The sequence below is a fragment of the Dermacentor silvarum genome, chromosome 9, assembly GCF_013339745.2.
Source record: "Dermacentor silvarum isolate Dsil-2018 chromosome 9, BIME_Dsil_1.4, whole genome shotgun sequence".
NCBI lineage: Eukaryota > Metazoa > Arthropoda > Arachnida > Ixodida > Ixodidae > Dermacentor > Dermacentor silvarum.
The window spans coordinates 80,645,350-80,672,573 of NC_051162.1; the positions used below are offsets into that span (position 1 = coordinate 80,645,350).

Genomic DNA, 27,224 nt, shown 5'->3' on the forward strand with positions numbered 1-27,224 from the left:
CTTCCGCGCTTAGCAGAAATTGCCACATTATTCATTCCATGACGTGAATTTACAAGCACTCATTACTCTGGCTTCTTAAACGCCCTTATACATGGCCCAGAGAGTTACTACGACAGCCTCCTACTATGATTCAGAACAAAACCGGCAATAAAATGGTGAATCTCTACAGCTCACAATCAATTTCTCTGAAGCTAGACAAACTTCTGAAAAGAAAACACATCATTGGCGTCACAAACCTGCAGGAAACGTGTATTTTATTGTTTTACAAGATGAGTAGAAATCATGGAGAAATGAAGTGCACCGACATAAATTACAAGGCACATGCATTGGCACAAAATGTATTTTCAACAAATGTCAATGCACTATAAGCGGGTAGGTCTAAAAAAACATCTGAAATGAAAGCTATACAGACAAAAATGACATTAAATGCCACTGGAGCACTGGAGGCATTCCTTGCAATAAAAAACAGCACGTGCTCTAATTGAAACCTTTCATACAAATGCAGTCAGGCTCTTGTTTTGTGACCTCGAGAGATTGGTTGTGTCATACAGGAGACGCTCATAAAAATAAACGAAAGCTATAATATAAATATCCGCGAACTCTCTGGGGCGCTAGAATGTCTTCAATAAAATGTCAAAGTAGTGGCCTTGGTAAGCATCAGTCAGAACTGAATACAATTACGACGTGAATTTGGAATATTGCAGTTATTTGTCCTAGTACAATTAAGAGTTACGTTTTTATTACCATCAATTATCCTGCGTCTAATACGGTAATGCCAGTGAGCCTTGGATATAGTGTAGGCTCTCCACTTCGAGATGAAATTTTGGTGTCAATGCGGTGGAAATCGCCGTGATACGAGTAATAAAATATGCTTACTTTTCACGGTCCGAAATTGAGACGTTCGGTAGTCTTCTCATGACTGGTCCTCAGCAAGTACTCCAAGGACCCTTATGTAATTTAAGAGTTCTCAGATAAGCTCTTAAAGCACTTAAAAACATTGTGACATTACTAGACGCAGTTTCGCTTTAAACAAGCTGCCACTGCGTCAACGCACCCGCACAAATACATTTAAACATAAGCAGATTGCATACATTTACAGGTGTTTTCGTCTGCATCAAGTGAACATTTTTCATTGCGATATGTTCAGCTTTGCTTCGCGTTAACGGCGTGACGTTCTTTATTTCGATGTAATTTCCCTGTCGCAAGCAAAACATTCATTTCAAAATGTAAAAAGTGTCGCACCTCTAACGTAACGTATACGTAGCTTGGTCAGTGAATAAGAACAAATTTAGAACATAAACCATTTAGAACAAAAACAACGTAGGTAACGTGTCTGCTTTCAGACACTTTCTTACAGCACCTGTGAAAAAACACCCTACAAAGGTGAGAATGGCAACATTTGTCAGAAAGTGGCGATAGCCTTCCAAAATCATTTGAAAATCGTCTAAACTGCCTTCTGATTCTAAAAGCAAATAAAGCTAATCTTGATCACGCATACATACAATGGAAAACACATTAAGAACATAAGTACCAAGCAATGGAGGTTGCGTAACAGTAATTATGTATGGCACCATGTCACCGATGGAACATGTGAGCTCGCGACCGGCGCTGAGTGTCGGTATAATGTTTGTCTCAACACCAAGCGTTGTGCTTACGCCACGGTGGTCGGCGCATTCACAGCACAGTAAATGCGCGTAGGTTGCATCGACCTCGTATCTCAGCCTCCGAACGTCACTGCAAATGCGGTATGTCAGGTTTACCGATATTTGTCGGGGCTCGCACGGTCCAGGGCCAGTGTTGTTCAGGTGTATTCCGAGCTGCTCAAGAAAGGGCATTTCCCTGGTAGCGTCCAATATTCGTGCGATGTTCCTAAAATTATGATAAGGCAAGCAATATATGTGTCTGATGTTGTGGCTAACATGCAACTAGGAAAATGTCTGCCAGCAAGTAATCTGAAAATGCTACAAATTATACTCATTTTGTCACCACAGCCGTATCACATGAATAATTTAACTTTGGGTTTTGTTTACTAAGTACTTAAGTCCAAAAAACAAGAAAAGTTCGTTTTTCACACTACCAGTTACAGAGACGCGTATACCCATTCCCTCACGCTAGGTTAGACAGGGCGCAAGCAGTACACTACAGGCAATTACAAACTGATTCTTACATAAACCCAAGACTCATGCACGCCATGTATCCAGACATGTACACTACAAACAGATGCACATCCTGTGGCGAGGTTGCCACACTTAATCACATGTTATGGGAATGTCAGGACATAACAAACAATTCGGGCAGTGCCGACACCTCCGTCTCTTCCACCGCCAGCCTCCGCTCGCGTTGGAAGACCGCACTGCTCAGCTCGAACCTGACAGTACAGCTCTGGGCCGTCCAGCGAGCCGAGGAAGCCGCTTCGAGACAAGGTCTCGGTTCCGCGTCCGCGGCGGGTGCCCAGACCCACTACGCCGGACTCAAATCTTATCGATTTGATAATAAAGTTTTCTTTCTTCTTCTTCTTCGTTTTTCAACCACAGTGCCCTGACCCGTGCATTAGTTGACAGAGAACATATTTCTTTGTGCTTACCCTTTATTGAGAGTTGTTGAGTGTCCCGACATTTTATCATCCCTCTAATGCAACATAAACGAATGTAGTTCAGTACACTGAAAATTGCACAGGCTATGCAAAAATCGTCGACCAAATTTCAGCTATTACCTTTACAGAGTACGGTGAGCAATTAGAGCGGCTTGGAGCCTGCCGGAGGAGAGCAGAATGCTAATACCGGCGTACCAAATCAATCCTAGATCTTAGGGCGGCTAAGATTCTGCGACGTATTGACATATTCTAGGCCAGTCACCGGAAATCATTTTGCGGATTGCAGGATCCATATAAGCGTCTCTCACATGACTGGAGTACTGTACAATATATCAGCCGCACTCCTCAGCAGTGCGGCCCATTCCGGTCCCTCTTATTCATCATAGATGGCAGTAAATTGATGGTGAGGAAGATTTGTGGGCAAGGCTACAAGGCACAATATTCTTCTCTGCTACACATCTTCCGATCGCTACACCTTGTTCACGACATGTACGAATGAATATTCTTCGTTTTTTGGGAGACGGAGTTTTCACTAGCTGTGTGCCAGCACTCATCTGTAGAACTTGATGTAGTTATATATACCACACTGAGTGATCTGAATCCAACGGCCCAAGATAGCATTCTCAAGCTTTAAAAGGAAACCATGCAAGAAGTGTCATTCTCGCTAAGATGGAAGTGAAGTCGCGTTGTTGTAAATTTAAAGCCTGACAAGTCTCCGTTCCACTCAACATTGTACCCTCCAGATGCAATGGCCAGCTATTGGGAAAATCATGAAGAGGAGTGTTATGAAGTGCTTTCAACGGTATCTTAAGAGACACAGGGCCTATCCACAAGCCATGCCTGGCTTTCGACGCGGTCGATGTTTAAGAGACGTTGTGATTTACCTCGTAACGTAGGCGCAACATGAGACAAGTCTTGAACAAACAACCGCGGCGCTATTTCTAGACTGCGTACGATAACATGACTCTTGAGGCCATACACGACGTCTTGAAGACTTGCCGGATGGGCAGTCACACACACACACACACACACACACACACACACATATATATATATATATATATATATATATATATATATATCCTTATATCCAACGGTATAACATTGGATATGCAGGTATGTATGGAAAAGATCATGACGGAAAATAGAGGAACATATTCCTATCGCATTTCGCGTGCTGTTCCGCCGGGAGGAGTGCTAATACCTACACAATTAAATGTTTCGTAAAAGATATTTTGGAGTCGAAGTTAGAAACATAAATCTATCAGTATATTCAGTCAAGAACTACATAAGATGCCGCTGTAACACACCAATAAATTCGGGTGAGACTTCACAGGGCCGTGACGAACCGTATCCATGTAACTACAAAAACTTCCTGCAGCTTTCCCTAGAAACGTTCTGTGGCTGCATTCCCGCACAAGCCCGATGGTATCACACACCGTACATATCTACAGGCAAACAATCCTAAACAAAAAAAAACAATTAATTTGGGGGTATCGTCATGGACCTTTCTCTGAGCTCACCAATCAATGTTAAAAAGATGCTCACAGAAATTGTTAACCTATTGGTATTTCTTGGTAGGAAGTCGTGGGGTTCTTCACTGCAATCCAAGCTGATACAGTAGCGCATGATTTTTCTGGGCTTCCTAAGATACAGCACATTTGTGCCGGCAAAAGTATGCGCAACCAACATTCGTACGCTTAAACGCTTCCAATTTCCAGCACTCCGGACCTCTCTTGAACTCTCGATGCATACATTTACAGCGGCTACCGAAGCCATTATACGGGATCACCTGATCACGGCACAAATTTCATTTAGCATCACTGAAACACACAAAATACCCCGCTGAGCTTCCATCGCACCATCTGGATTGCCTACCTACAATGGGGATGTTTAGAACGGACGCAAACATTTTTACACAGCACCCCGGCTCTCTGTCGTAAGCTTTTGCACATGCTAGAAGACCGACGCCACCTTTGTGATGTATACACCAACCCAAGGTACACCAACCCAAGGTACACCCACCCAAGGTACACCTCGCTATTGCTGGCTTCAAAAGCAAAGCTGGGGTGCCTCAGGAGTTTTAAGAGAAGCAACGCCACACTTTCTATAAGACGGTCACAACACCCCATTCCGTGTTCATACTAACGGTTTTGTGAAATCTACGATTGCGAGAAAAGCAGTTCACGTACCAGAAAGGCCTGTTTAAATGAAGATTGACATTTTGTCTGACAAATCATATGAGCACGGCGCGTCCTGCGCTTCCATTGGCACTCGAGTTTACTATTGCGATAGCAGTTATATAGTTATATAGACACTCCAGGCGCATTTCCGCCGTCGTTGTCGCTGTGATGATCTGTGTAAAGTCCAAGTGCGATAACACCCTGCCCACACGCCTTATGCTGCAGGTACTAGTGAAAACATGCAATGGTGAGCCGAGGATGGCGGCTTCATTTCGCGCGCGCAAGGGAGGAAGGTGGTGAGGAAGCGCGCCTTGCACCACACGCAAGGCACCAGAGAAGGTGGTGGGGGCTTCAACTTCGATGGCGTCTGCCTACGGCGCGGCTGAGCTCGGCTGCGCGGGTCCTATCTTGAAAGCGATCTGCGATGTGCAAAGAGTTGGACTGCCGAGGGCTGACAGCTTCGTGTGCACTGTGTTCTTGACGCTTAGTTGGCGTTGAAGCGAGAGGCAGTATGGAGGTCAATACACTCGCTGCTGCTGCCGCTCTTCCTCACGCCTGTGTTTTGACAGCGAATTTCCGCGCTCATCGAGTGAGATGTATTTATGTGTACTTTTTCGCGCGTTCCACCATCTTTGTTAGTTTAGTTAGTGAGCAAATGTTTACGAGTTTACACGGTGGATGAAACTGCTAAGCTTAATTCGTATAGCTGTCGAATACTTTGCTATCGCAATTGATGGTTCACCTATCGGGCAAAGCTGTGACAATTTTCTTCAGAAACCCCCTCATCACTGGACCATTCTTCGGGATTCGGAGGTAGCCTTCCAAGGTATACAAAGCTCAATGCGCCATGTTCTCAAACAATGTGTGCCGAGATACAACGTTTACACCATGAAGAAACCGTTCAAGGACACGATATACTTTATCAGTGGGAGCCGGCGCACTATGGTGCCTGTGAAAATCATTGAGCTGACCGACCAGCTAAGTCTCCATATAGAAGTGGCAGATCGGCCTCAATTCCACTCGCAAGAACAAGCGCAGCAATTCCACTTCGTTACATGTCACGTGATGTAGATTGGCATCGTGTAAGTCAACTATTTCTACGAACAGTCGATTTCCAGGTTCCTGACGTGAAAATCTGCTTACAACCTGAGCTAACAGCATGTAAAAAAAAAACGTACCGTTTGTGGTTTGGTATCCCGTTTACCAAGTCATACTCGTTCATATTAGCATCTGCTGATAGTTCTACCTGTGACAATCTTGGAGCTGTGAAGGTACTATTTCACATCTTCTGTGTATCTGTGCACGTTATAGTAGGAGAGGCGGGTGCTGTATACCATGTTAGAGATATTGGGCAGCTGGCCCCTATAAGAGCAGAAATACGTGGACAATGGTCACAATGGACGTCTGCAATGAAGACAGCCGCAGAACTAGTTCACTTCCTGTCGTCTGCAGGCATGAGAGATAGACTGATAGTAACTTGTTCCGCTACTAATTTTGGCGCCAATGAGCGATTCTGTACTCGTTTTTCGTACTCGTCATGTCGTCCTGGTATTTGTACCTTCTGGTGCTTTTCACGCTAATTACGGAAGTCTTCGTTCGTTCCAACATCTTTAAATATTTATTTCCTTTCCCCCGAGCATGGCAGGAACCCTAACTTTTTCTGGTTAACCTCTCTGCTTTCCTTTATAGGAGTGTCTGTCTCTCTGAAAAAAAAAATAACACTAAATGTTGCGTAGGGGGTTGTGAAGTGGCGGAGCAGGCAAAGTCATCTGAAACGTCCCCAGATTCGCGGTAAACGCAGCTGTGCTGAATTATGCATGCAATCTCTTGTCGAAAGCGTGGATGTTTAAGCCTTACTTTCCCTAATAAAATGGAAGAAAGAAAAACGTACCTGTTGTTTACGTCAAATTCGAGACGTGCATCCATCCGGTGCGCTTCACGCAACATCTCCTGACCTATGACGTCACAACTTTGCGGAGAGATATCTTGAAAGTACACATCAGCCTGTTCAACATTTCTTAATCGACACAGATGATGCAAATACGGTAACACAAAGTCCATGTACGGGTCGCGAAATGCAGAGACTTCAACGTCGATCACAAAGGTTCCGTCTCGCAAACTGAAGCCCTGGTAGAAGTTTCTGGGTGGCCGGGAGACTGCCGAGATGCTCAGGCACAAGCGGTGAATACAAAAGTGAACGGTCAATAGAGCCCTTGTGAACGTTTCCCATTCGGCGAGATGATCTGCAAATAACAACGGCATCAATCATTTCATTTCATGAAGATATAACTGTTCCCAATGGACGCGCATATTTAGAAAACTCGCATGAGGACACAAACAAAATTTGCTGTTGCAAGCGAGCAATGATAAATGTTCTTCAGAATGTTCTGCGCAAACCTTGCCACCACTTAATCAAAAACATCTTAATCCTACAGTGCATCCACCTGTCTGATGCAAGCTACACTAAGAGTTTGTTTAACTGTGAGGATCCTTAAAAAGTCATGATTCAGAAAAAAGGATGCTGTGTCTTTTTATTCATAATCATTGCACTACTGGAAGAGCACTGATGAGCACTCAAATTTGCAGGTGCTATTCACGGCATGAAATATACGGGTAAAGGTTATGCAATATGTCTAACCCTAACAGCACTGGGATAAAGATGGCCAAAATAGCTTCGTTGTTCCGAGAGCGTCGTCGACCGTATGCCATTGTCATGCTGTAGATATATTACTCGGTGCCGAACAGGACGCACAGGGTGATCAAAATTAACCTTTAAGGAATTCCTAAAATATAAAACTACAAATGGAATTGAAACATAAGTTATGCGGTCAGGGTATAAGCGTGATCCTCACCGTCTTGCACTGAGTAATGCGTACAGACAGAGATGAAAATTTGAAGGGCGGATATCTCAAAACACGCGCACACTAGCAGAATTATGACAAATATACGTGTGCAGGAATGAGGCTCGACTTTCGATTTCTAATACAAACGAGCCCACTTGCTGCAATAACTAAAATGTTAGCTTATCTGCAGGGCTACATATCACGTACTTCTGAGCCCCAAATGTTAAGAAATCTGTGAAATTTAATTTTGATAACCTCATACAAGCGTTCCCGCGGGATGGCTTACATATTTTTTTTTGAAGAGTGAGAATGCACGGCTATTTTTGACATCAATGAGGTGTCCTTGCAAGAACATGAGATCGGCTGACACGTCAGCTCCGCCGTTCCTATTCAAAATTAGGCTGACAGTGTGAGCGCCGTTTTTGACATAATGCCACGGGCTAGTGGACTTACGCAAGAGATCAATATTGGTAAATTGAAAGAAAAAAGCACCTGCAAATCTCTCGAAATAAGAAGTTAGAAATTAAGGCCCTGTGCTGTTGTTCCTATGGTCGCGCTTGACTTTTCAGCACTATTTTGGATGCAAGATTGTACCCACGTTTGCTATTAAATTCAAGCTGCTTTCGTCCAAAACGTCACTGTTATTAAATAAATTTCGTTCTTTGATATGTGCGTTCTATGATATGGTTGTGCGCTCTCTAGGTACAATACTTTCTTCGATACATTCATGTATCCAGGTGGAATTTATTGATTGTATTTTTATGTGGGTATTATGTGTATTGAATGTATCCTATGTGGCTAAAAGGCTTCTAGTGCTGCTCAACTTGACTGAATTATGTCACTTGCGAAGTCTCTCAAAGCGTTTCATGGGTTAGCCCTGAATGCTTCCTTTATGCCTCCTTAAATACGTTTTCTTACGATTCGATATCATTCAAATGCAGCTTCCTGAAACAACGCTATGGATGCCTAGGTGCGCTCGTAAGTAGCCAATACTGAACGGCCACTAGAAGTAATTTGTCCAAGAGGTACATAATGATTGCGGGCGCCGTTCCGCCAAAAATATTTCTGAGATACGGAACCGCGCCTTTTAGTGCGCACCATAATAATGGTGACCAGAATACACCATTCAAATTTCGTGCATATCTGTGGACCTAAATTGGTCGCCAATATTGCCACTTGAAGACACAAGGAGAAAGCAAATTAAAGTTTCCTAAACGGGCTTGAAAAAGCGGCTTGAAACTCCCACAAAGGTCTTCTAGATCTGTGATGGATCCTGTTTGTGTGTTGCTTGTAGGCAGCTTCTCGTCTGGAGTCTCGTCACAAGCTCCACCGTCACCACAATGTTGTAGACAGGCATGAATGAGGCACATCAATTAGGCTAGCCTAATCTTTAGACGAAAGCTTGACATAGCGTACGAGTGTTATTGGTAAAAAGATATATACATGGAGCGTGTTGGTATTCCATACTTATGTAAATAGGGCGGAAGAACAAATTATTTAGGAAAACGAGGTCTTCGTCTAGTGCTACGTTTTCATCCTTTGTCGTTTGGTACTGCTTTTACAAACATTAATTGTTCATCCGTCTACTTCTAAAGTTGATGTGCTACGTGACGCCATTGGTCAGACTGATGTCCCACAGTCACCGCCATGTTCTTGACTGCTAATGGCTAACGCTCCTCTGAATTCTACCCATAAACAGATGTCCAAGAATGTGAACGTGGGAACAGCAGTCGCCGTACGTCAATTATTAGAGCAACATATGCATTGTGTGGAGCCACTGTGCTTGTTAATTGAATAAGTAAGCAATTGTTTACTGTAATCGACGCTGCGAATAAAACTATGAACTTTATTTTGTATAACACTTAATACTTTTCTGTAGCTATCAATGCTTCGCCTTTCGAGCGAAGCAGTCTTTTTTATCCCACACATCATATGTATGTCGCATGATTTACTGAAAATTTTATTTTGAAGAAGAACCAATGGCTGGAGCATGCCGGGGTTTTCTAAAAGAGACTATGGGGCAGAGGGAGATGACTCGCTCAATTAGGTTACCGTCGGGGAGCAGAGCAAGTTATCTAGATGCCACACTCATTCGAATTGATGGTGGTTTGTGTTCAAAGCAATAACGCATTGTAGGGTTATAAAATTAAGATACACATATGGCACGCCTCTGACTGGCAAGTGGCATTTACTTGCGGTGTTCACCATATACACATCAGTCATAAACAAAAAATGACAAGTGGCAAACCGTTCATTATTTGGCAATCGACATATGTACTGCCTCCATGATTAGGCATTGTCCGTTCTTGTTGGAATTGCTTACTAATATCTACAAAAAGAACCGCAGTCCTACAAAGGAGATCTAGATAAGATTTTTGCAGGCAGAGTTTCTGACAGTACCAACATAAGTTAAGAATACGCTCTTGGTTTAAATAATCGGAAAGAAAGAACAGTGACGCTGCCTCGACGAAGTCTTTCCTACGAACATCAAATGTTATAGTGATCTCTTCGACAATATTAAGCTTGCGACGATGTGCTATGTGTCATAGAATGGTGTCCGAGTCTATTGTGAATCACTTTTGAAGTGGAAAGTACTAGTGTCATCCGATTGCAGACTTCAAGTTTGTTTTAACTAACCATCAAAAATCTTAGTTTTATCACCCTCGCGCTAACAACCAACCGCCTTCATTTCCTCCAGCGCATTCAAATCTTCGCAACCGACATTCTAAAGATGCACTGAAGTAAAACTTCAAAAAACCGTGCAAACATCTGGTCAGCGTAATTTTCAGGCAATAAACGACACGTCGGTTATTCTGGTAATCCAAACCACATCGGTGAATTGGTAGGGGAACAATTGCTAAAGCAAATTCCGCTAAAATTAGTCATATCAGCGTGCCCAAATACCAAGTAGAAAGGCTTAGCAATTAAACCATAAATTCATCGACTGTCACACCACCTTAAGAATGTTGCACAACGTATTGCAGTTACTGTGGCGTTTTCAGCCGAAAACAAAGTAACGGGTCTTTGAGGGAAGACCAGACCGTGGCGCACAAAGAAAACAAGCTCTGAAAAGAACCACGAAGGTTTTGTTTTAGTGTAAGACATGTGTCATTTACCGCATCCCAACACTTGGAGCTAGCTACAGCAGTCAGACTCGCAGGTGATTTATCGAGAGTCTACGTGAACCAAACAGCAAAGCAAAAAAAAGGATGCTTTTCCCACACTTCACTGCAAAAGATGCGCCCACCGACCCCGCTTGAACGACAGTGGGTTTCTGGGTAAACGCGTAAGCGAATTGCCCAAGCTTATATTTTAAACAGAACACAGCCATCCACGGAGGTACATGTGTCAGGAAATCATCCAACTCATTATCCAAAATAGTCTAAGAGTGATTACGCATAACATGAATGTTATTCACAAGATAGGTACATACATATCGCGATATTGTTCCCGGTAAGCTTCCAAGCAAGTGTTCTATTACGCATCTATTTAGTCAGGGTATACGTATCTTTTGATCCCGCAAATAAAGTCTGGAAAGTTAGCATTATGTGTGTATGTGTGTTTGTTCGGTGTCGCTCTTTTGTTCTGTGTTGGATGCGCTGAACTTTAGTAAGAGGTCACAATGATGTGTTCTTGCTGCAGTCGGAATGACCGCAGCTCTATGAGGTGTGCTGTAACACGATATTTGCGACTGAAGAGCAGATTCAGAATCTAGAATACTCATACTAGACGAATTATTCATCCTCAACAAGGAAGCACTTTAGAAAGAATTGTAGAGAGCAAATAAATGCGTCTTTTATTGTATTTGAACGGGCATTTAAACCACCTGCAATTTCCTTATTCCATTACGTATGATTTGCGCGTTGCTGAAAGGCTACTCTATTTTTGTCGATGTTATGTGACACTGAATAAAGTAAAATATTGCTGCTGATGCTGTAGGTAGACGTTCTTTATGGCTATCGGCCGTATCCGTTTTGTATTGTTTAATGACAACACGCGCACACTCCAATTATACCGATGCGTTATATATTCTGATCAGTGATAAATGTGCACATTTATTGATATGGCAAAATCGGTATTAGCAGATGGCAAACGATGAGGTGTAGGAAAATCGCTCACAACGTGTTAGAGTATATTTGCATGGCGTGCCATCATTTTAGCGCTATGAACGGAGTGTTTACCACGAATCCTGCACAATGGCCGTTTATTTTTATTTTTTGACTCTTGGACATGCCTATAGCATATGCGGGAGAAAATGAGTGGTATCTGTTGGAGCGCGCACATTGCCTCATTCGCGGCAAAAGCACATTCTAAAGCTGTTCGATATTGCTATATTTCTTGTGCGCTGCAAGCAATGGTCGTTTTTTGAGCAGCTTACGTCTTTCTTCAGCCACTCCGGCTTCGTCATCGGTAAGCATCAGCGTGAGACGGCAGGGCTCTTGTTCCAAGACTTCGAGGTCTGGAAGAACGCGCACTCGTCTGATTGCTTCGCTTTGTGGGTCGATCCTCATCCTTCGTGTATGTAAGCCAACCAATCGTTCCAAACTCTCGCCTGTGGTACGCGTCCATGCGTTCGCAGTGGCGTCCCGAGCGTCGTCCTCTGCGGCCAGCCGCGGAGGAAGCTCACCACCGCCCGGTGCTTCGGAGGCGCCGCTTACGTTTCTCTGCCGTTCACTTTCTGCGCCCTGGAGAAGAAAAGTGTGCGCTCTTCTAGAGGAACAAAAAAAAATAGCTGCGCAAGACATGACAGGCGTGATATCACTTCAAGCATTTGCAGTTGGAAAATGCGCTGCCTTCAATATTTCTTTATGTTATTCTGCTGAAACGGCTATGGGGCTGATAGTTGGAAGCCACCTATTGGTGAATTTTTTATCGCCTCACATTCACAATTTGGCTGAGATATGTTCTGACTCAAACAATGCCGGCCGACCACTGGGAGTTCTGTAAGCAATGCCCAAATGTTAAAAGCACGCTTGCATGCTATCCGCACTGAAAAGCAGCCGCTAAGCGTCGCTCAGCATATTCTCACAGCATGTCGGAACCGCACCTTTATTTAAGCTCGCATGGTTTTTACCCACTGCTTTTCCGACATCTATAGCGGTACTGGTAGCCTCACGATCATAAGTGGATTCATTTAAACACCTCTCAAGCGTCTTTAAAAATTTCACAGGCTCCCTGTTCATTCCCAGAAAAGTCATTTTGAACGAGGAAACCCACGTGCCGGAGTATCTGTCCGCAGCACTAACTAGCCGATACTGGAGCTAAAATGAACGCATGGTCGTTGTGCTAAAAAAATAAGCTCGACACCATGCGAGGAAATGACTTCACAATGAACAGGTTACCCACTCGCAGCGTAATTATTCATTCGCATATTACTCTTGTGGTGAATTCTGTAAAAATTTTGGTAGCAGCACAAAAGAAATGTGAACGTGCATGTATTGCGGTAGCCCCCTGCATGAAATAGTCGCGGCGCTCACTCATGTCTCGTGGCGTCATTTCCACCATAAGTGGAGAGAGAGAGAGGGGGAAACACGTTTATTAAGTAAAGAAATGTAAATGTATAAGTGGAAAGCAGGTTTCCAAGCGTATAGCGCTGCCAACCGTAGGACAATTTACCTACATCTATGGACATATAGCCATTTTTAGGCAAATTGGGAATTTGTCTATATCTAGGAAAATTTTGCGTAAGGAGAAACCACTGCTTCGATACCACGAGGATTGATACGTGGAACTGCTGCCACGAAGGCGTGCTTAAATTTCTGTAGCCACAAATTATTTCCGCAAGTCCCTGCTAAGTATAGGTAATGATGGCGCTGCAGCGCAGTGAGCGCATCTTGCCAAGAAAACGACAGGCTATGGCTGCCCTTTGCTCGTTAATGAAGCAATGTTATTGCTGTTGTGCCACCGATTTCTACGCACGTTAAAGCAAATATTGACCTGTAACCAGTGAAAGAAACTTATGCTGCAGTACTAAAGAAAACATCAAGGCATATCGGGGCGTAAGCATACAGATACCGAGCACCAAACACGATAAGCCATTCGGTGCGCTCAGCATCGGTCTATGCATTCATATATAAAAATTACCAGGAAACGGCAACGGGCACAAACCTCGATAGAAACACTAGTTTTGACATGCTAGGGCGAGGTTTAGCGCGCAGGAAAGAGAAAAATTGTCCGCGTAATTTTTTTTTCCTGCTGGAAGCGGCCTTCCCTGTGAGTGATTTTAAGTCAGTAAGTGTTGATGTGCTGCGCCAGTACCCCGCAATGAAAAAAATATATATTGCAAGTGTTTTACAAAGGTGTCGTGAAGTAGTAGTCTGCTTTGACACTCTTATTCTGTAAAGAAGGCCGGGTAGCCCTTTTTCGGTAAAGTTTCGAAACTTTTCTACGCAAATCTTGATTGGGATTTAGAGCAAAGCACACACGTGCTGACTTCTTATGTCCTCTGCTGTGAATATGGGGGCTTCAAGCGAACCTATGTTATTCTAACAACATGCACTGCGACATCATTTTATCGCGAGTGCGGTAACTTTTCATTTGTATTTTTAAATCGAATATTGAAATAAATTTAAGCAATAAATTTGCAGTCTGCTTTCAGATCACAAAACATATCTTTACAAAAAGCATGTTGAGAAACTGAACTACCCCATCCATATAGCAAAAATATAGGGGAAATGTAGTGATTTTTACAGCGAAGCTGTTAAGGGCTCACCTTCCGATCGTCGCGTCCGGCAATAGAAAAGAAAACTCATTGGCCGTATGCTGGATGTGCGAGTGAAAGTGAGCGAGGGCGAGGGACGCACGCTCTCACGGGGAGCGAACACACGGCGGAGAGCAAACGCGACTTTCCAGTAGAAGGGGACTGGTGGGCGAGGAGGGCATCTAGGCACCCTAGACTGCGTGTGCGTGCCCGCTCTTCCACTGCGGTGCATGCGCGCAGCCCTACCGGCTTCTGCCGCCGACTCTCTCTGGGCTCTCGCCCGCCTCTCCCCTAACAGTGTCGACAACGGCGTTTAGCCGTTCGTCACGTAGTCAGCGTTTTGACAGCGGTTGTGCATGAGGGGTCACACAAACCACGCGCACAACTGTTGTCGACGGCGGCAACGTTTTGCCCGCGTTTGCACCGAACGCGCGCGGCGTTGGTGGCGTGTTAATGAAGAACGTGCCAACCTTTGCCGTACACCCTATGGCGGTGTACTGTAGCGACCATAAGGTCATGGTCCCTGTGGTAACTAAATAAATAAAAACCACCGGACCATTTATATTTCTAATTATTTAATAGTTCAAATAACCAATTACACCATCACATCCTAATAGTCATAATATTGGGAATACATAATTCCCACCATAGGACAGCTTCGCTGGTCTTCCATCTCCACCATAGTGGAAGGGCTGACATTTTTTTTAATACAAGTTATAGGGAAACAAGCTTCGCAGGTCACAAGAATTGCCATGAGCAAACAATAATGGGACATGGAGTGTTCTTAGGCCTATTGTCGACATATTTGTTGCACTTATTGCGATTCAAGAGACCTACGTGAGGCGAACAGCCCGGCAAGACTCAGGCAGCTATAACCGCTGGGCGATGTCGATTATGTATGCATACACGCTGCTGCACCTCCTGAACAATGCAGAGTTGCAAGCTTTTATTCAACTGTCTTTTATTATTCATAGGCCTTGCGTAAAATTCAACGAAATCCTCAAAAAAGCAATAGATAGTATAATAAAATCACCAACGTGGTGTGCAAGTCGTTGCTGCGAGGTTAGAGTAAATACATCTAGACAAACAATATTCGCACAAGGTTGCTCGCGTCACTTTTTTTACATGATATATGCTTAAATGATTGCGAAATGGTAAGAAGGGCCCGTATATACTCTAGATTAAATTAATAGAATGCAGTAATCAATTTTTGCAGTCGCCTTAACGGTGCTTTCAAGAAATCGCGCGTTATGAATTCCTATCGGAATTCAGTGCGCTGCAACAAAAAGAGATGCCATATTCGGACAGCAGCAGGACACTGTATGTATTGTTTGCGAATTCAAATTGCGTTCGCGCATCTTACCTGTGTTCCATTCAGTACTGTGTGAGCCGGGGGATCTGACGAAGGCTCAGGTAGTACTTCATGTCCTGAACGCTGCCAGGGCGCACTACATAGGGTGCGAGCCCCAAACGCACCAATAGTTATTTCACTGGTTTCGTTGAACATGACGACAGGTGAGAATGGCCATGATGATCCTGCCGTCAGAAGACGCTCTCCTTCTGCTAGCCCAGGTCCAGCCTGTGGCTGTCCATGTGTGTTGATGATCATGTCTAATAGCGGCCTGAAAGTGAAAGTTGTTTAGTTTGAAGTATTCTGTCATTGAGTACTTCCCGTTCAGAACACTTTAGCAGCAAGTGGAGCAACAATAACCGGAGGCTTTTTCATCATGCTAAAATGAAACTTTCCGATACGTGGACCTTTGCTAGATGGACTGCTTTTTTCATGACCTAGTAAGAGCGTCGACGTAATATTTAGCGCATTCAATAGGTGTGTTAACTAGTGCAGTTGAGTATCCCTTCATGGGTTTTTGTAGACTTGTTTTTTTTTCTTCTTTGTGTTATGTGATTCCTGGATTTCCATTGACTGTACCGGAATAACAAACGCTGCTTCTGCCTTGTTCAGTTCTAGTTGCTATTATTGGCTAAAGGTTAACACAAGGGCCTTCAATGGCAAAAACGTATCGCATATCCCGCATGTTATAAACAAAAAAGACAAACAAGAGCTATCTGGTGTGATAGCGCAAGCACCGTCACGAACGTGGTGTCGTGAATAATTCCTGATAAGATTGCGCAATCATTCCCGATCAAAATAAAATACACAATATCACTTTGTCAACTTATACTTGGTCATTCACACCTTCATATAATGTCAGCATCAAGGCAAGGTTTAGGATCTTAGGAATGGCTTATGAATGAAAGAATAACCTTGTTTTCACATTTTGAGCTGTTGCAAGACGTGGTCGAAGTTTAGGCTCGTGTTAACGTCAGCTATCACTATTGCTTCCAAAATTTTTTGAGACAAATTATTTTGCATCAGGATCTGGCATTCACTACCAACGAAATAAAGATTGTTTACATTTTTTTTTCTTCGAAAGCAAAGCTACCACCCAAAACCATGATAAATAGATAGAAGACATACACTCAACGCTGCGCGTGCCTGGTCTGGAGCTGAATTGTTCCCTTCACAGACATGACGTGCCAAGCACTTGCAATCGCGAACAGCGTTTCATTTTTACATACATACATACGCCTTTATTTCAGCAGCTAACAACTTATTACATATTTTGTGCCCGCATTTTGTGTTCGCTGTATGCAAGATATTGGTACATAGTGTATAAAATAGAAGGATATCTGCGTCTTAATTTATAATGCTTTGTTGCATACGTGGAAGAGAAAAAAATGTGCGGTGATATTTTTTTGGGGGGGGTTACAAGCCTACAAAAATGAGGGAAGGGTAGAGAAGGCATAGGCTATAATAATTCGTGTCGTTATATGATACGTCCAAATAAAAAGTTCAGCACAAATGAAAGCACACGAAAAGTTGATTGCTGTACGTAGAGACAGAATGCCCAACCTTGGTTTTATGCGAGTGCTGCTATGCGAGTGAAATATGCCGCACCTCTTGTCATTCCATTATACTTTTAAACGTGTTTTCTCCTCCTCAGCACTCTTGTTTTCAACGTGTATCAGAGTTGACTTGCAGGCGAGTAAATATATCCTGCCTTGCTACTCGTCTCCTTTTTCCTCAACTGCTGATCGTACAAAAAACATGGCGACGTACCGCAGTCGTTCAAGGGCGACCAATATGTTGTACGGGTGAACAGCCGCTATTGCGGCCACGTTATCTGCTGTGAGACCGGCGCTGTCCCCAAAGGATGGCTGCATTGCTTGTGACAGTGGGCTGGGAGAAGCCTCGAAGGCGTCGGAGAAAGTAGGCGGTGGCGTTGATGTAGTGCTATGTTCATTTGACACGACACCCATGCCTGCAACAGGGGGGAGTGTGCCACAAATTATATATTTGGTTCCTTTCTTGAAAAACAAGATTGCGGAAAAAGCGTCGACGATGATTTTTGATGTATGCGAATTGCCGAAATCTTGTTGAAAGCTATTCTCATTAATAAAAGAACGATGTCTTAGGTCAAATTATTTCTTCCAGGGCAACTATACCTAGAAAGTGTGTTGTTTTATTACATAATTCAGTAGATAACAAAACGCGTTAGCGATCATATGCGTAGTTGTAGAATAGGCATAAGCCAATTAGTTTATAAAAGTGTACAAACGTTGGCGTTTGACCAACTAAATGGTCAATCTTCACATACGCTTGCCGGAGCGCGAAAGCTCGCGCCCACGCTCCTTGCGTTTGCCCCGCCTCGCGAGAAATGGCGGTTTGAACCTACATGACGTGCCCCAGCGTGCGCCCACTTGGCTCACTATTTTCGCCTTGGTAGAGATCGTTTGGTATTTTGAGGAGACAGACTGAGCCCCGATATTTGTCTGGAGAAGATACCTGTGCTCGTGCCGTGTTTCGACGCGTATGATGTGTTACGCGCCCTCTGGCCATGAGTAGGCGCATGGGTGCGAGCTTTTCCGCGCCGGCAAGCGTACGTGTATTTTGGTCTCTACTCTCAACTTTGAAGTCTCGCCGGGCTAGACAAAGCCACCTAGACAGCACATGGCCTGTGCACTCTGCTTTATGAGGCCACGCTGTTAGGTCCGGCTCTCATAGAATCAAGTGGGAATGCTGCCGAATAAGCAGTGGCGATTTTCACGTCACCGCTTCCATCACGCCGGGCATGGCAATGGAAATTTCGGCCCTATTATCGAGGCATTGCTTTATAAAACAGACAGTACAGAACATGTGGTATCGTGGTGGCGTCGCCCAGCATGGCACATTTAACTTTCCCGTGACACCATACTGTGACGCTTATACCAGCAGGGCATCAGCGGAAGTCTGCGTGTCACGGTTGCTATGCGTGCTCAATATGTCATGGCGTTTGAGTGACATGGCCTCCACAATGTGTCGCTGCGCGTTAAGACTTCGGGGGTCAGGCCGTCACTTTTATGGTTACAACAATTTGCGCGTGGCGGCCGATGGCGTGCCAAAAGGGTCATGGCGTTGATTCGCCGTTCCCATGGTTGCAACACATCGCCGTGGCTGGGCAGTACTTAAATTTCTTGTAAAACCCACTGCCGTAGTTTTCTTAAAGAACTAGCAATATCATGCGAACATACATCGCATATTACATTTATAGCCGTGATCATAGCATCTTTATTTCATCAAGCGTCGGGTCTTCGAATTACTCGAAATCACTGTATTGTGGCGTAACCATCGGCGCCGTCCAATCTTTCCCTGGTGCGCTGGAGGGAAACATCACTCAGCAACACGCGGGCTATACGACGTGGTTGGGGCTCCGGATTACTGTGCCCATGTCATCTTTCGTTCTCCTACGTGCTCCTAAATAGAGGCACACGGCAGTTTAGGGATATTATCATTTTGGGGGAACTGCATCCAGTAAACGATATATAACACATAGCGGTTGTTTCAGCAAACACTTTCAATTTTTTTTAAAAGCTTGCCTGTGGCATGGACGACTAGCCGACAGCACAGCCCGTGACCACCGTGGTACTAAATAAACCGTCCGTATAAATTTATTCCGTGACATTGGCCTCAGTTCTGTGTGCAATGACATTTGCTGTGGCCTATGGGCTACCCCTCATGCCCGAGGCCTCCTTCCGAAGAAATAATTGGGCAACGTGAACGCAGCTCCCATCAGAAAATAATGCAAGTACCCTGATGCTTTCAAGCGAATAGCTTTCCTTGGCTTTTTTGACCGTATTTTTGACCGGTGGCTGATCGTGAGCAAACCTTCACCGCTGAGAGAAAGAAGCCAATGTAAAGGTAGTGTGTTGTGGCGCATCCAAGTTGCGAGGCGTGTGCGCCTCAGAATGCCGACTAATATAGTCCCAGAGCATTTGGGCACATGAAGGTGCGGTATAGGAAAGGACAGACCACTTATTCTCGTGCCACCTTCTCTCCGTAGGCGGCTTGCATTAGAAAATAATAGCGGACACCATCAGCGCTGCCACATCAGGCACAGCTGGATACAACACGCATATGAAGAACGAATTGGTATGTGTATAGCCACCTATACGTTTGCAATGTATGCACTAGTTAATAGATGCGCGCACTACTGTAATTGGCTATGAAATAACAAACGCTACCATGTATCTTCACTGGAACATATATGTACCTATAAGGGAATCGTACCTGTAATAAAGCGAATAGTTTTCTAGAGGTGTTCCGCTATTGCTTATATTGGCCATCATGTCCGTAGTTTCTGTACAACTTCTTTGTGATCGATCGTTATGTGTTAGCGCCTTCACACTTCCCTTTTTCACCAGCATTTCATTTCACTCAAACCCTTTCATCCACACTCTTGCAGGGTAGCAAACAAGAAAATCGCATTATGTTAACTGCGCTCCTTTCTTCTTAAAAGATCGAAAGCCTTATCACTCGCCCTGTACGAGGTTCAATGGTCCTAGTCCAGGGCACTCGGCTCAGCCTAGAAGCAATTTAAATAATAAACTCATTTCAAGGATGCCATTTTAATGTTCGTCAATTCGGAATAGCGTTCTCATCGATCCTAATCAACGCAGTGTTTTTTCATCTGTGAAATAATTCTTGCTGACATGTGGAAGTTTTTAAGTAGCTTGTCGGTATACAACAGAACAAAGAGGGCTAATCATTTTCTTGCGGCCCAATACCCATAATCCCATCATCGGTGAGGAATTTTTCCAACTATACCGAATCTTCAAGCTATCAAACACCTTCAGCTTGAAAGAGATCAAGCCAGGAAGCCAAACAGTTGGGGTCTTGTTAATTTAATCATGGGCTTTACGTTTGAAACTCAGACTATAATTATGAGGAAAGCTATAGTGGGGCACTCCGTAGTAATTTTGACTGGTTGGGGCTCTTCATCGTTCAGCTAATTTGATCAATATGTTTGCGTCGCCGCAGGGATCGAATCTATGGCCTCGAGCGAAGCGGTGCAATAGCCACTCTGCTACTGCGGTGGGTGGTTTTTTTCCCTATAGTCTCATCACTGAGAGGAGTGGCCGTGTAAATACTACTTACTTTGCCCTTGCACGTTCTGAGTGCCTGCCCTCGCACCATCGTTTCTGTGCTCTTGATTTGCCGACGAGGAAGTAATAAGTGGACAACTCAGAGGCCCTTCTTGATACGGATTCGGGAGCAACCACTCCCTGCCGGGCTGCGTGGACGAACCTAGTTGCTGTGAAATTTCACTTGTTTCACCAGCCTGCAAGAAGCCAGTGGTTTTAGACGCGGCTATCTATCATAATATACTACGAGACGCGAGTGGCTGTGTTCTTATACCAAGATGACATTGGGTCCCTTTAATGATTGTCACAAACACCTCATTGGAAACAACTTGGCAACACAATCGTCACACCGTTCGTTACTAGTGCACCTAGTGTGAATAACAGCAACATTTATGGTATACACCTTGGTAACGTTGAGCAAGAGCGTATTTTTGAATTCATCACAGTGGATTGATAAAAAAAATGTTTACGCTGTACAACAAAAATGTCTACATTATTCCACCACAATGAATCGTTTTTCGCGAACAAGTTTTAGGAATGTTGAGCACGCTACTGAGTAAAAAATAATTCTGAGTGCTGCTGCATTTACGGGAGGATCATAAATGTACAATCTCTGTTATAGGAAAGCATTATGCTGCGACTCTGCATAGATGCGTAACCAATCTTTAAAGTGCATCTTTCTTGTACCAAAATTTCGATTTTCGCACTGCTGTTTCCCTGAATAGCGGTCGTTGAATATAGTCAAGCACCTCTACAACAAACGCCGTTCCAACAAAGTGACCTGCATAGCGAAGGAATGATTCTGCCCTTGCTCTAGAATGAGCTGTGTGGTACGCGACCTTTTAAACGAAGTGACTTGTTTGCTGCTTTTCGTGCACGTTCCGGCATTTTGCTGCTGGTACAGAGCGAATCTAGTAGGGGGAAATAAAACGAACTTTTTGGTGACAATAAATTAGTTGAATGTGGTACCTGCTATCACCCCTCAGTCCAAACCACGGAGTAAGATAAGACAGGAGCGCCGACTCCGCTCGTCTGGAAGGGACACATTCTGAAACGCCAGTTCCTGCTTCACAGCGTGGTCGCCAGATGGCGCTACGAATGAAGAAAAACTCTGCAGCGGAGAGGCGGGCGCAACAAACCGAAGCAGCAAAGGCGCGGGACTCTCTCGCGGCGCCTGCTTGCCTATCCGTTTTGTCGTCTGCTACGCGCACGCCCTGGCACATGTAGCGCACATAGCTCTTCCGGATGACGGAGTGACGTTAGCAGGAGAAAAAGTCATGTATCATTTTAATTATTTATTTTATACAGGCCAAATGCAGGACATTTGCCAGGTGGCCTGCATGAAACTGTACAAGGCACAGGAACACAAAATAAACAAATTACGGAAACTAAGACGGAAAGAAAAGCTATAGCAAATGGTAAGGCGATATAATGGCAGTTCGGGTGGTCTCAAGCAATGACAGACGACAGCGAAAAGAAGTTTTTATGCAAAAGCGAACGTTTGTCACTTTTTTATCTGAGCACGCATCAAGTGCTAAGATGCTTCGCTTGCTTCTTTGTTTCTCGCGGTGCTTTTCGTGTCGTCCGGTTCTCGTGCGAGCAGAATCGCCACATTCTCATTAAACATAATAATTGGGAATTCCTGCCAGTGTTTCCTGCTCATTATTTCACAAGAGAAGCTTTGATTATGTGTGTGCATAACTAGGGGAATCATGTCGAAGGCGAGGCTAAAAATTTACAGGGTAGCCAGCCCGTATTTATACTGGCTAACCTCCTTGTCTTTCTTTCCCTTTCTTTCTCTCTCTCTACATTACGGCATGTCTCTGTACAAGGAAAGGCACCTGCACTGTGCGTAGTTGTAGACAAATTTAAATTGAGCTCCTCTCGTCCTTCCGCATTGGCGTCTTCTGGTTCCTCCTGGCATTCAGCATCATTGAGCTACGCCAGGCTTCCCTAATCAAATTGAAGGAACGGCTCAACTTCGAAGTCGAGGCACTTTCTTTACATCTAGTAGGACATCACCTTTGTCTTTGCTGAAGTAACTATCAAGAATAAGCTGCTTCTCATAGTGTCGCGAACATATTTTGTCCATTGCTTTAAGCGCTCGCTTATCTTCAGGAATTTTTTTCCGCCACTGGTGCAGTAGTTCAAGATCAGATGGCGCCGCGAAGAGCGAAAACTTCTCGCGTCCTTTGCCATACACAAATTTACAGCCGGGAACAAAACACCGTCCTGTTGCTCTGTCTCTTCACGCACAAGTATCAGGATACTTGTGCATACAAATACTTATTATTTGTGCGCATATATTTTTTGTGCTTGATTGCTGTGAAATTGAGACGGCCGAGGGTCCACGTTTGTAGTCGGCGACACACTCTACGGATACCTTGTTCCGCCAGGCATGCATAAACGACACACTCTACGGATACCTTGTTCCGCCAGGCATGCATGCCTGTTCCGCCAGGCATGCAGATACCTTGTTCCGCCAGCATGCATAAACGACACACTCTACGGATACCTTGTTCCGCCAGGCATGCATAAACTTACTGCAGGCGTGGTAAACAAAGCAAGGAAGACGAAAATTTCGCACCTTCGCTTCCGCACAGACATAGAGTGAAAAACAAGTACTTCTGTTGTGTCTTTTTGTACAGCATAATTTATAGTCTGTTCCCTCTAAAGACATCTAAAAATGTTTCGTACGCGTGCATAAAAGCACTACCGCGTGTTTATTAGAGCTTTTATTATTTGTGCGCATATATTTTTTGTGCTTGATTGCTGTGAAATTGAGACGGCCGAGGGTCCACGTTTGTAGTCGGCGACACACTCTACGGGTGCCGCGCTACCGGTTCTGAGGCGCCGTCGCCGCCGTCACCGCCGGTCTCCGCCACTCAGCGCATGCGCACATGGAAGCAAGCTGTTGAGCGTTTTACATGTGCCTCGATAGATGGCGCTACGCGATGTATAATTTACGTTACACCGTTTGTCCCGAGCGAATGCGTTGCGCGGCGGCGGAGTCAGCGCTCCTGTTTATCTTACTCCGTGGTCCAAACCAAGTTGGCGTCACCCTATCCGTAATGCGTCCCACCATCTATGCTTCAGTAGCGCGTCCAAAGACCAGGTAATCATGTGGCGCTGTTCTCGGCCGATCTCGGCCGATCTCGGCGACTGGTGCCAGGCTCAGCGATTGAAACGCGATACTTGGAGGATATGGCAGTGATATATTTGTGCCAGAGGTAGGCGCTGGGAACACGAAGCTGATGGCACTGTGGTATACAATAAAAACTAAGCGGAACTTCCCTGAACGAGAACTGTCGAAAATATGCGCAGCATCATTTGTGTTACGTGTGGTAATGATGCGTGTGAGGGCTATGCTGATGTAGTATACTTTATTTTTTTTTATTTATGCATGACGATTCTGAGCAGAAAGTGGCACATATATACACTGCCGAACATTCATTCCACACTACACTGACCGCCATCTAATGGTGCGCATATCTTGTACGGTTCGCGTTCCTTATTTGTTTTCGCGACGCCCGGTGCGGCGTAACCAACGTGTTAATGCTATCGTAGGCATCGTAGAGGGGATGGCTGAGCGTGCACACGTAATGAATGTACAAGTGGCGCATCCTCTCGTTTTGTTGTGTCTCGTTTCGTCACCTTCTGTCCTGACTGGTCGGGTATTTACCAAGGCGTCGCACACTGCTTGCTATCCACCTTTAACTACAGACTTACACATATCTGGCCTAGGTTGAACGCATGCTTTCTACACGTGACCTACGGGGAACGGCGAAAGTATACGGGCTCGTAGAATGCATTACCGCGCACGCAATGCGCTTATACTGTGCCTTCTCGCCTGGTATTGAGAAACGGCTTCACATTGAATTTTTTTGACCGACTCGTCGTATAATGCTGCGCTTTAGGGACGACAGCCTTTGTGCCACATTGTAACAGCACTTGAGCACCCAGTAATTACTCTGTGCCCTCCGATGGCGCAAACATCACCGCCGGCTGGCCATGCGGTCCAATTATCGTGTGTCATGAGCCAAGCATTGCACAGTGCTCTCAGAATGAAACGCGTCAATTTAGGGCTAACTATTACGCATGCTTTCGTTTCCACCGTCTGCAGCTCGTGTGACAATGACGTAATTTTATGCGTACACTCAGATAAGAGTCCGCATCCCATTTGGTTACCAGATTCATAGCGACATGACATGGTACGCTCGAGTACTTGCACATATGCAGGGCTCTATTAAATGCCCCCTGTCGCGTTTCATTCCGTGAGCACTGTAGGTCGTTCCGTGCAACGCTTGGCGCATGAAACAGTACCACGCGAGCGTCGACTGGCCGGCCGGTCAGCGCCATCTAACAGCGCAAGGTGACGATATCAACACTTTCTTGCTTATCTCTTGCTGATATGTCGCTTTTGCGGTTCTCGTGACTTCGCATCGTTAGAGCGTACCATCAACCAGCCAGTCGACCCTCAGGCGGTAGTGATAAAGGATCGGTCGACTGTACGTCATTTTTCAAAACGCATCGCGAAAGTTGCAGAGGGAGTCATCATCATCAGCCTATATTTGTGTCCCCTGCAGGACGAAGGCCTCTCCCTGCGATCTGCAATTACCCCTGTCTTGCGCTAGCTGATTCCAACTTGCGCCTGCAAGTTTGCTAACTTCATCAGCCCACCTAGTTTTCTGCCGTCCTCGACTGCGCGTCCCTTCTCTTGGTATCTATTCTGTAACTGCAATGGTCCACCGGTTATGCATCCTACGCATTACATGGCCTGGCCAGCTTCATTTTTTCCTCCTAATGTCAACTAGAATATCGGCTATCGCCGTTTGCTCTCTGATCCACAGCGCTCTCTTCATCTCTGTGGAGGGAGTAATTGATGGCAATTCACGCAAGGCTAGGTCCGCCTGCAGCCAATAGCCTCCTTCTGGAAACACATCTGAGAAAGCGTATTGCTTATAGCTGAGGCAAAGGGAATTTAAATCGATGCTTATTAAAAGAACGGTCATAGTACATAGGCATTTTGGCTTGGATGGCAGTATTCAACACAGCAAAAAAAAATACAAGGATGAGAAGACATCATCCTCCACTTTTATCTTCATGCTTGATCCTTGACAGAGATGCTACGACATATATTGAATGCTTCAGAAGTCAGATGCTACAGTTAAATTAAAGCTTTATTTTTTAATAGCAGTCAAAATAACAAGCAAGGATGAAGCAACGCAGACCTTGTGCTTGGACAAATTATATATGCCAGGAAAGCCGGTACAATATCGCTAGGCTACCGACCCCAAACGGATACTCTTACAAGACAACTAATAAACATCGGCAAGAGAGCTACACATAACCGAACATCGGCACTCACCTGCGTCCATGACATGGGTGCATCATCTTCGAAGACTGCGTCTTCTTGATCGCCATCTCCTTCCATATTGCTTCGGCGTACCCTTGGTGGATTCGTGGTTCGGAGCGTTCGAGCGGATCCTTCGTGCGACCGTGTCCTTTGGTGCTCGGTCAGTTCTACATATAGCGCTATAGCGACTATGTGGAAGCGCATGTAAGAAAAGTCACGTGTCTCAACAGTTGGTACGACACATAAGCAGGCCACGCATGCGCTGTTCGTGAAAGGCTGAGATAATGTTATTTCGCTTTTCATGCACCTTCAATTCGGATTGTAGAAAAACGGTATCAGTCGTTTCCCAAATATCTGGGATGACACGCAGTGATATTGTGGCCATCGGCTGTGTACCGCATCATAGGTGTTTGCTTCAAACCCCTTGCAACTACGTTTTATAAAATGTGCGTGACAAAGATGCGTTAATTATAAAAAAATAAATACGAGCCACAGGGCGGTAATTCAGTCGCATGTTGCAACAGATTTCAGTGTGTACGAATAATGCAAGTAATTTTTGTGTGGGATGACTGGTGGGAGCGTCGGTTTCGCTTCGGAAAGTCAGCTTTTATATGCGGCCTCGTTCCTTACGTTCCATGTCTACGTTCAGGTAATTTCCTTTATAAGTGTTTCTCACGTGCTGCGCATGCGCATTCGCTGGCTTGCTTGCCGTGGGACACGAGACAAAGCTTCGAAACAGTTCGCGTAGCTCGAAGATCTTGAATTGGCAGCGTGTCGAAGTTGGTGAGCGCTCACGGAGCGGCACTTGGGCTACCACGCAGCGTCATGGAAGAAAATCACAGTCAAGCAGTCCCAGGCTCTGAAAAGGATACGGCCATGCTAGCAACCGCTCAAGCAAGTACACGGGCAAGTATCGATAGACATTTAAGCTGTATAGCTTGCTTGAATTCGTGTTTTATTTTTCTTCCTTGCGTCAGTGTCGCAGCGTTTCTGAGCAGTACTTATAAACTAAGATAGTTTTGTAGAAGAGAACAGTTGCACCCTTGCAATTTGTTTTAATAATAACGCAGGATAATCGACCCTACTG

General features: G+C 44.8%; 1 protein-coding gene across 1 annotated transcript; it reads right to left on the bottom strand.

Moving 5' to 3' along the window:
* On the bottom strand, positions 1 to 26,284 carry LOC125940070 (uncharacterized). Its single transcript, XM_049655742.1, has 7 exons — positions 26,150 to 26,284; positions 20,795 to 20,978; positions 17,441 to 17,642; positions 15,683 to 15,941; positions 11,998 to 12,304; positions 6,668 to 7,019; positions 1 to 1,869 (listed from the first exon to the last, which is right to left on the bottom strand). Exons 1-7 carry the CDS (start codon positions 26,213 to 26,215, stop codon positions 1,479 to 1,481), a joined length of 1,761 nt encoding a protein of 586 aa, XP_049511699.1. The 5' UTR covers positions 26,216 to 26,284; the 3' UTR covers positions 1 to 1,478.
* Between the last annotated feature and the right edge of the window lie 940 nt (positions 26,285 to 27,224).

Coding starts and splice junctions, on each gene's coding strand:
- LOC125940070 (XM_049655742.1), bottom strand. CDS start 26,215: ATGGAAGGAGATGGCGATCAAGAAGACGCAGTCTTCGAAGATGATGCA. Junction 17,643..20,794: donor TCAGAACGTGCAAGGGCAAA/GTAAGTAGTATT, acceptor CCCCTGTTGCAG/GCATGGGTGTCGTGTCAAAT. Junction 1,870..6,667: donor GAATTTGACGTAAACAACAG/GTACGTTTTTCT, acceptor TCATAATTTTAG/GAACATCGCACGAATATTGG.